Source organism: Glandiceps talaboti, chromosome 18 (assembly GCF_964340395.1).
Source record: "Glandiceps talaboti chromosome 18, keGlaTala1.1, whole genome shotgun sequence".
NCBI lineage: Eukaryota > Metazoa > Hemichordata > Enteropneusta > Spengelidae > Glandiceps > Glandiceps talaboti.
Window position 1 is genome coordinate 9,311,354 of NC_135566.1, and position 10,844 is coordinate 9,322,197.

The 10,844-nt window shown below is 35.5% G+C and overlaps 1 protein-coding gene and 1 long non-coding RNA gene across 2 annotated transcripts; both read left to right on the plus strand.

The window, feature by feature from the left end:
• Window positions 1-861: 861 nt before the first annotated feature.
• On the plus strand, window positions 862-2,469 carry LOC144448843 (uncharacterized). Its single transcript, XR_013482138.1, has 3 exons — window positions 862-1,049; window positions 1,558-1,664; window positions 2,378-2,469. It is a non-coding gene; the product is annotated as an uncharacterized LOC144448843 (long non-coding RNA).
• A 429-nt stretch (window positions 2,470-2,898) lies between these two features.
• LOC144449370 (uncharacterized) lies at window positions 2,899-10,023 on the plus strand. The gene is made up of 9 exons (XM_078139897.1): window positions 2,899-3,051; window positions 3,230-3,392; window positions 3,887-3,957; window positions 5,515-5,672; window positions 5,792-6,008; window positions 7,179-7,403; window positions 8,552-8,758; window positions 9,223-9,534; window positions 9,853-10,023. Exons 1-9 carry the CDS (start codon window positions 2,899-2,901, stop codon window positions 10,021-10,023), a joined length of 1,677 nt encoding a protein of 558 aa, XP_077996023.1.
• The last annotated feature ends 821 nt before the right edge of the window (window positions 10,024-10,844 follow it).

Below are 10,844 nucleotides of genomic sequence, written 5' to 3' on the forward strand. Positions count from 1 at the left end.
GACTCTGTTAGAAGATGTGCAAGTAAGTAATGCAATGGTATCTTGTCATTCTTCCACACATTATAGTAATAATTTGTAGATATTAACAGTAACTTGGTATCCTCCATACTATATTAAGTGCATTTAGCTGCATTGTTCACAGCTGCTATATATGTAATCAAAGTCATTGTCAAGTATTTCAAACGAAACCTTGTCAAAAACCAATTGTCACATATCACGATGAATTATACTGAGGAGAGACAACCGTAAATGCGTTCCCTTGTATATTACATCTTTTGTTTACACTTATGTTAAACTGATACAGATTCTTTGTACTTATCTTTGGCTATGGTTGCTTGTAACTGTAAATTGCAAACACTGATAATTTTACTAGAAACTTGTAATTTTCTCATACAACAGGACAGACTAGAGACTTTAGCATGGGATTTCCGACGACCAGAGACAATGGATGTCGATGAACTGAGAACCGCATTACGTGCAAGATTAATAGACGTGGAATCTGTAAATAAGGCAGGGTTGATTAAGATGTATCGTGAACCCGAAGACCGTGAGTATAACATAATGAATAGCCTGGTCTGTCACGGCGTTTAACATATATTCGATACAGTACGCGTGTTGTGGTGCGAAGTTGTGAATCTGTGATTAAATCATGATATGAAATTAAGTATGCTTTGTAAGTAGACCTTTAATGGTCCTGCAACATGGTAAATCTTGAACAATAAACTTCGTTGGCTCGAAATATGCCTCAATATCAAATAATTTCCTAATATGCACATGATTGCAGTTGCTCTATTGTGAAATAACGGTTTTGAAAGACACGTGTAAATAATTTGCTTCAGGTTGTACTGAGCTCCAAGACTACCTCCCCGAAGCCTCTTTTTGCTGGTTTGATGAAGACTGCCTCGGATTGCAGTGTAGCGTTGAGGTCATAGTTTTCAACAGAGCACTAAAACTAACGGCCAATGCAAAATTGGACCCTTGTCAACGTCAGTTTAGTATCGGAATTAATGACTGGTATCATGAGATTGACTTGGAAGATCTACTTTCAGGTATGTCAACAAATAGTTATAATGGCATTTTTTATGACAAAATTTATCATACATAAATGTAGTCGCCTTAATGAAATTGATAAAATGCAGCAATCTGACCATTTAAGGTACCTGAATATTTTCTTTCTGTAACAACTTGGCATTCAGGATGACGTAAAATTACGCAGTCATGGCGTTATAAAAAAACACGAATGTTATGTTATGCTCTACCAGTTTCTCAGACAGGATGACGTGTAACTACGTAGTTATGATGTTATAAAATACAAGGATGATGCGAATGACAATGAACAACTGCAATCGGGATGACGTATTGAATGTTAATGTTTAGCTATATAAACTTCGCACTCAGGATGATTTAAAAACCCACAGGCCAGGAAGGTCATTTGAATAAATAAGCCCATGCATGGCATCTAAAAACGAATAACAAAATAAAAAACAATACATGATAACTTCCGGCCCCATGACTTAACAGACGACAATACTTTTTTCATCATCCCATATGTTGTAGATGGGCCATTTGAAGACAGAGATAAAATTGTTGGGACATTTTCAACGTTCAGTGTTTTGGATTTAACATACCACTATAAGATTGAACGCACCGGATTACAACTGAAGGTATTTTGAACGACTGTTAACATTTACTTTATATAACCCTGTCTTTTAATAAGCCACTTATCTTGGCAATATAGAGTCAAAAAAAAGAATTGTTTCTGTTCAGCGCGCGCATCACTTAAACACCCCCGCGTCGACCTTTTGTGTGTATTTGCCTGCAGATCCTTGGGGAAACACAAAAATACCCCCCCCCCACTTCAGTGACACCAACTGCACAGCCAATTATGAACAAGCAAATGACATCTACCCGACATACACATTTGCCCTAAAGTACTAAATAAAAAGAACAATTACTGTCAAAAATAGTAGACTGAGTGACAGGTTTGTTGAGAATGAATACAAAATCGCATCGTCGCACCATTTTAGACGAATTGTCTTGACTAGAAACAATTCTTTTCTTTGGTGGGTGGGGGTGCCTTAGAAGGGTACTACAATTAATCAGAAGTAAATTAAATGCTTATTTAAGGCACTGATGCTTTATCAGATGAATGTTTACTATATTATATTTATTATATTATGTTTATTATATTATGCATCTTATAATTACTTTCTTTCTTTTTTGTAAACAAAATAGAAAGGTTAGGCATATTCTTGCCTCAACAGTAGATGGTTTTCTTGAGAAATACGTCTTGTACAGAAAATCACTTCAGGATTACTATATCTATATCGATGACATTATGATGTGTAACATATAGATGTATATTCAATTGTTACAGTTTCAGTTAGATGTAGAAATATGCTCTTCTCTGGTAGACGAGTGTCTACTATCTGTAAATGTTTTCAAGGATCTTTCACTCCAAATCCCAACCTGTGAAGATTCATCTTCAGTTAGGAAAAGACGAACAGGTAAATCAGTATTATTGGCATATAGACTTTGTAAAAGATTTATTTTTTTATTAAAATCAACCACCTTTTCATTTGTACCGAAGCTGGGATTTCATAGTATCTTTGATACGTGGATACAAATTGTTCTGAAAAGCTTAATACCTCTTGCTTGAAAAAAAAATGTTATTTGTGGACTTCGAACTACGGGGATTCTGGTTGTTCACATTGCCCACTAAGTACGCCGTGTGGACTTGGTAGTCAACACGACATTAGTATAATTGTGTGACTTCAATATGGTATCCATGACTTGCATGTTATCAAGTTATTAGGAGATTGGTCTGTTTGAGGTATATTTTAGCCACATGATTACCACAACAAATCATTCGTTCTTTCCTGACTTTATGAAATGATAATGATTCCAAACCATCATCAACTTTCCTCCACAGTTCTTTCCTTTGATGATATCCCTTTGATTAAACTGGAGGATTTGGTAGATATACTTGACATTGACCCTGACATGGTAACAAATCTCTTGAAGGATGTGATGACCACCATTAAAGAAGTGGTGAGTTGTTTAAACATTATTGAGTGAAAATTATCATCACACGATGTTTCCTTTCTATATATAAAGGAGAGAAAAGTATAAAGATCTCAAACGTCATATGATGTGTAATGTTTCGAATTCTCATCAAATCTTTAACAACAATCGTATTACTTATGATGCCTTTTTTATGTTGTTTTAGAGCCTTGAAAACATCAAAACCAAACTTCTAGAAAACTTCAAAGACGAGTTCCAAAACTTTGATGTAAAACTATCGGGAAGTAAATTGTTTGGTCCATACGACATTGAATTTATTGAACCTCAGTGGTACCCCTTCGCATTGGGACCTATACCAATGATGTATGGTAAGTAATGAATGTCATTTTAGTTCCATTTGTGATCGTAAAGACAAGAGTCGATGAATTATATATGACCTCAATATACCATCATCCTCACAAAGTGGTTAACCTCAATTTACCATCATCGTCCTCACATAGCTAACCTCAATATACCATCATCCTCACAAAGTAGTTAACCTCAATTTACCGTCATCGTCCTCACATAGTTAACCTCAATTTACCATCATCCTCGCACGTGCACAGTAGTTAACCTTAATGTACTATCATCCTCATTGAGTAGATATTACACCTGAATTTACATCTAGATAAGAATGGAATACATAAAAACCAATAATCGTTGTGATTATTTTTTTTTAATTGGCAATTTATTGCTATTTATAATTACGATTGTATTGGCTGGAATGTGCCATAGATTACTTCTACTACTACTTCTGCTTCTGTCGATATTTTCGTTGATCACTGTATAAAACCAAATGTAACCACAAGTTGTTTACACACAGGCTATGGGGCTGGTGGGAGCTACGGTATGACGTTTGGTACTGAAGTTGCCGTACTTTCAATGACTTTGAAGGTAAGTTTTCACCGACGAATAATTTATGCATAACTTTTATTTGAACACAACATAGTATATCACACAGTGATTACAGATGTTAGTATTTTATCAGCCATTATCAATCTCGATGAGTTTATTGTTGGATATTCCTCTTTGGTGAAAGTACAGGAAATCATACTGAATATACACACTCACTACGTGATGTCAACAATGTCCCAATGCACATGCATATTTCTCAGCAAGTTACCCCGCATGTTAAATTTTACCTCTTAAGGGAAGGTTATGTTATGCTTTTAAGTTTGTGTTTGTTTGTTTGTTTGTTTGTTTGTTTGTTTGTTTGTGTCTCTGTCTCTGTCTGTCTGTCTGTCTGTCTGTTTATCTGTCTGTCTGGCTGTGGCTGTCTGTCTGGCTGTCGATATTTCGCAAACTACTGCATTAATTCTAATGAAACCTGATACATATGTTGGTTATGCTAATGGCAAGATTAGATTTTGGTAAATCCAAGGAAGATTAATTGGTCATTTGAAAATTGTATGGGTTTTTTCAATAGGCTCCATCCTTCAAATTCAATATAACTTGGTATTTACATTAAACATAACAAACCACACATGTGCTATAATGCTTGTTGACATAGCTTGCAGGTTTAGTGAGAAATTTGCATAATCAATTATTTTCAGCAATTAAGCTATATTTAAAGAATGCACATTTCAAATTACGCAACATTTGGTACATGTATCTACCATAACAAAGCACACATGTCCTATACAGCCAATTGGACTAGTTTTTACATTCTTTTGGCAATTAGACTAACTTAAGAATGCAAGCTTCAAATATAATTTTGTGTATTTTGCTATAGTTTTGACGATGTTTGATAATAGGAACATATATTAGAATGTCAGCTTTAATTTCATATATATATATTGGTACATCATAAATCAAACATAACAAAGCACACATGTACTTTAAAGTTTTTAAGATTTGATGAGAAATTTGCATAGTTATTGATTTTCGGTAATTACGCTATATCTTGAGAATGCAAACTTCAAATTTCACACAACTTGGTACACACATCAACCATAACAAAACACACGTGGCTGATGTAGCTTTCTATGTAGTTTTAACCGATATTTAATTTGCATAAATAATCAATGTCATAATTAGGCAATATCTTTAATACAAAAAATTGTAGATAATTTAGTACATACATTGATGGTAAACAAGTGCATGTGTTCTTTCAAGCTTGTTGATATAGCTGATAATCTTAATGATTTATTTGCATTATTAATGATTCTTCGATAATCAGGCAATATCTTAAGTATGAAAGGTCAAATTTCATATAGTTTCATATAATTAATTTTCCAATAAAAGGGATACATCATGTATGGTAGCCATAGCACAGAATTTTGCATTCCAACTTACGGGAGGCATTCAGTGTACATCTGGTCAAGTTTAACTCTATTAGATAAAAAAAGAACTGGGCTAAAGTGACACGTCAGCTTAAATCTAACACACTCCTCGTTGTTAATATGAATTACTTTCAGGTTTTTTTGTTTTCTTTTGTTTTACAAATTATAGATTACTGCTCGACCTGAGCTAGGATGCTATGTCTGGGGCTCCCTTGCAATCGGAATCCCAATGTTTTATGCCGAACTGAGATTAATCGGCTATCTCATGACAACAGCATTTCCTATTCAAGCACAACTTGGATTTAGCAGTTTCCCATTGGATATAGAGTAAGTACCGCACTACACAAACTGTTTAAATTGACCCTCATCCAAATCGTTCCTGCATTATAAATGACATCTTCGCTTTGATATTTCTGAATATCATACTTTTTTTTTAAATATTAAAGTGCTCGAATGGACATGGTACTGATACCGTTGAAGTTGGAACTCCGTGGCCGCTGTGTCTTTGAAATGAGTACACCGTTTTTCTCGGTAAAGAAAATAATTGTCGATGTTTTGATATGGGGATACACTACACCACAAATCGAAAAAAATATCTTCAATAAGGGTGAACTGGAACCCGACAATACGCCGCCAACGTTCAGGAAAGTATCAATACCACAGGTAAGGAAACCAGTAATTACAGGGGGTAGGGGGGATTAGGAAGAAGGCCGTATTTTACAAATCAGTTATCGGTTATCGGGCAAATATTTCAGTAAAAAGGCAATAGCGGATGGTCACGTGTTGCATTGTTGTGGTATCTAACTTTGTATTATTTGAACGTCGTGGGTCCTGTTTTACAGAAAGAAAAATGCAGGAGGGCCACTTTTTAAAAAACTGAATTGGGGATTATCACATTTAACGTAACAGATTGGGCTTCATTCCCCCACCCCCGCCCCTGTAATTTCTCACTAAGCAATCACTCTACATCGTCATGTAAATGTTTGTGTTTACCACAGTTATACATTGAATTCATAATTGGTGACTGGTTTATTCTAATCTATTGTTGTTGCTGAGTATAAATCTGACTGTAAACTTGATATGTTAGATGGACTTTGGTTCAACGATGTCATGACAATACAATAATGTATACACAGATATAATTGTTGATTTATTATTTATTCAAGAAGCTAGAAAATTAATCCATGTCAATCAATAAGTAATTTCTATCTTTAAAAGATTCGTGATCCAATACCAGGTTCTGATATTCAGGAAGCCAGAAAGTCAATCAATGCCAATCAATGACTGTTTTGTATCTTTTAAAGATTCTTGATCTAATACCAGGTTCTGATATTCAGGAAGCCAGAAAGTCAGTCAATGTCAATCAATGACTAATTTGAGTCTCTATATCTGTATCGATTCGAGATCCAATACCAGATTCTGATATTCAGGAAGCCAGAAAGTCAATCAATGTCAATCAGTGACTAATTTGAGTATCAATATCTGTAAAGATTCGTGATCCAGGTTCTGATATTCAGGAAGCCAGAAAGTCAATCAATGTCAATCAGTGACTAATTTGGGGGAGGGCCACTTGAGAACACATCTTTAAGGACTGAGGAATAATGTTTAAAGATTCGTCATCCTATACCAGGTTCTGACATTAATGTTATGCTATCAGTGGGGCGATATGGATTTGATAAGATTATTCTCTGTGAAGAAATAACTTTTTGTAAGCTCTACCAAATCGCTGCCTAAATTCCAATACTGAGCCAATCACGAATGGGTCACAATTTAAAGCATGACTGATTTTGTCCGTACGTTGTTTCTGTCTTTCTGTCTATCTAATTCAAATAGAATGACCTGGAGAAGGATCTGGAGAGAGCTTTGGCTCCTGTTACACATTGTGAAATAACTCAGGTGGTTGGCCGAGACTACGTAGAACCAGCATTCCAACTATCAATAGCAGTTGACGATGATAAGAGTGAGGTTGACCTGACCTTCTGTGTTGGAACGTATCAGAGTGGCTGTGATGTTCTAAAGGACCAATCAATGAACGGTCCATCAGCTGTTGTTGCAGTGGTAAGAGTTTAACATTGTGACTTGTCTTCTACGCTTTTGACAAATTTTGATTTGCAATGTGACAGCTAGGATACAATTTCAAAGTAAATGGTGTAATCATATATAAATTGAATATACGGTTCACAAAATATCATTTAGATGCGAGTTATGGATTCTGTATTAATGCTTTGGGAAAGCATTCGAATTACCAAGCGTTGTAGACATTACTCGACAAAGTGTAGCATGATCGTCATGATTGACAATACATATTAGCCCCAGTGGGAAAAGTCCAGAGCGGATTTTATGAATACTTCATGTCCGTCCATGTACGTATTACACAGCATTGAAGTGTCTGCACCCATGGTTCATAGAAGTAAGCTTTCAAGTAATTAAGACATTGAACTTTGACCTTGACCTTGACCTTTACGGTCAAATTGATAAATCATTTCAGTTTTGTACCTAGAGGCACTTCTGTTAAAAGTGTACATCCACATTATTCAGCACATCTCTTGTCCTATATTGTCTTTTGATCTGCATCTTCAGGGTCACAAGCAAATTTGGAAATTTTGTTCATTTATTCGGTCATTAATTTTACGCTTGTGTTATCAAAAGTCAGCTTCCTATTACGACACAAACCTATGACCTCCATGTTCATACTCGATATCACTGAGCACTTTAATTACTCCTTTTCAAGTTTTGCACATACAGACTTCATTGGATTGTAAACATCCATGCTATTAGAGATGCAATTTTGGTTCAAAACTTATCTTTGACCTTGAAGATTGATCTTTGCGGTCAAATAATGATTTGGTACAGGAATTTGAATGTTTTTTTTCATGGATAGACTATTTACTTGTCAAAATCCTACCATTAGAGTTAGGCTGTCTGGTCAGCTTGATCTTGTCTCATATAGCAGTGTCGTTTACTTTATACGGTTCATGTCCATGTTCGCCTGTAATTTGGCTTGTTTTATGTTATGAGTAGACATTGCTATATGTATATGATGTTTTCAAGTGTTTCAATTTTAGAAGCATATTTAGACTAAAATGTATTACTATATGTTAGTGTTATATTTATGTCTTCGAACAGAAGTCACATTCACAGTAGAAGGTACGTTTCAACCAAAAAATCAAAGATAAAATTGTATTTTGCATTGTTTTATTGTTCAGATATTACCAGGTGGTATTCAACTTCATTTCACCGTGAAAGCAGAGAATTCTGCTAAAGAAATTTCAATGGCAACATGTAGTCTTCCAACCTATGATATAACTGTACCTGCTGGAAGAATAATTCCTGACTTCCTGTCAACAAGTCGTCCAAATGTACTAAGAGCCTCAGCAGTTGTGTACGACGATAGTCCCATTTTAAGTCAACAGGTAAATATATCTATATGTATGTATGTATGTATGTATGTATGTATGTATGTATGTATGTATGCATGCATGCATGCATGCATGCATGTATGTATGTATGCACGCACGCACGCACGCACACACGCAGGCATGCACGTATGTATGTATGTATGTATGTATGTATGTATGTATGTATGTGTGTGTATGTGTGTGTGTACATGTATGTATGCATGCATGTATGCATGCATACATGCATGCGAGTATGCATGCATGCATGTGTGTGTGTGTGTGTGTGTAAATAATGTAAAATGTTATACTTGTCTAATAACCGAAATACCATGATGCGTGAGTAATAGACTAGTGTAAAGGATAAGAGTTATTTAGATACCCTGAACATACGACAGTGAAAATTCCTGTACATTCTGTTGTTCAATTGCTGTAACTATCACATTCTTAACAATTACGTATGCTTATTTGTTTTGAGCAAGGAGGGTGTTGGATTCGGCCTCGAAATCTATGGTGACCAGATTATCTCATGGAAAGATGTTTCATTGCAAGCTGTAGACCCCGGAGATATAAACAGTCGAATCTCACCTCCTGACCATTTTACATCAGAACGACGTGGCAGACTTGACTCTACCCCTTACGAGGTTAATTCATACACTAGTGCATACAAATGTGCGGAAGAGTGTCTAAAGTTACCGTGGACAAAGTGTATTAGCTTTAATTATGATTACGGAGAAAGTGGACTGTGTGAGTTCCTTGAGCAAATAGAAGGACATGGAGTTGAACGCCACGAGGTAAAGATACATTTACCATTATAGCTATAAAACATTAAAGAAGAATTGTAAGGCTTTCTTTGCCGTTTCCAAAGTGTCTCCTTTTTGATAGGTCGAGTAGTTTTTGAGATATCCACTCACAGTATATAAAGTATATAACGCCAAATCTACTTCTTAATGAGACTTCATCAGGAGTCTACCCGAAACAAATGGAAGCCTTGGATGACAGTGGTGAAGTAAAGCTTGACAATAGGATATCCTATTAAATCTAGTTGTTCGTCATACAGAATCGTGCCTTCAGGATAACTGCTTTATTACTCCCTTTATTTATCATTACAGTCGGGATATTTCTACTATTTTGAGAGGCTTGGTGTTGGGCACACAGTTCAATTTGATCATGAAGACGTACTTCTACGACATGGAGATACTCATTATTTCAACATGTACATACAGAACAGTTTGGGTAAATATTTCACTGGACACATTGGTTCATATTTAGTATGCGTATAGGTGCTTGATTCTCCGCATATGATGTTATATTCATATGTGTAAAATTAGCTCAGATAATGGATAACTGTGTGAAATATCTGTAAATATATTTGAGGACAGGCCATGATAGGAAATCGGAGATACATGTTGTAGAACGTTTGATGGTGGTCAGCAAACCACTATCTAGTTGATACATTCGGTTGGGCTATCTCTGTACCGATTTGCTGATACAGATGTTCATGCATTCTCTTATCTTCACCCACATTGAGTAATTAGTTATTGGCAATACACTTATGGTTGGTGTCGATTGTTTTTGAAGGGTATCGCATGATAATATCTTCAGAGCCAATAATTGCGGACTTTGTACCTCCACAACCTGGTCTTATCAAAGATGCAACCTTCGATGAAACGTCTCATGAAAGCTGTGTCGACTTCGTACCTGATGAATGGGAGTCCAGATGTATCGAGGAGACGTTCTTAAACAATCACAGGTATTTTATTGAATTAGTTTAACCTATATGCCCTTGGCCTCCTATGATGTCATATATTCGCTATTCCATAAACAAACACAACTTATTAGTATAGACTTATGCATCATATAAAATAACATAGCCTGTAAAATAAGCACATCATATTCCGTCAACTTGCATTAAATACTGGTCACCTTAGTACAAATTGACAGTGGCAAACATTACTTACCAATAGTAGTACAATTATAATTTCTTTGATATCAATTTTAACATTAGTCTTCTGATTCCGAAGAGAATCGAACCATGTTATTATGTTTACCGACCTTTTTTCTTAACATACACTTACAGGTATATTATTGATGGTCCAGGTTC

Coding starts and splice junctions, on each gene's coding strand:
- LOC144449370 (XM_078139897.1), top strand. CDS start 2,899: ATGATTCCAAACCATCATCAACTTTCCTCCACAGTTCTTTCCTTTGAT. Junction 3,393..3,886: donor ACCTATACCAATGATGTATG/GTAAGTAATGAA, acceptor GTTTACACACAG/GCTATGGGGCTGGTGGGAGC. Junction 6,009..7,178: donor GGAAAGTATCAATACCACAG/GTAAGGAAACCA, acceptor TAATTCAAATAG/AATGACCTGGAGAAGGATCT.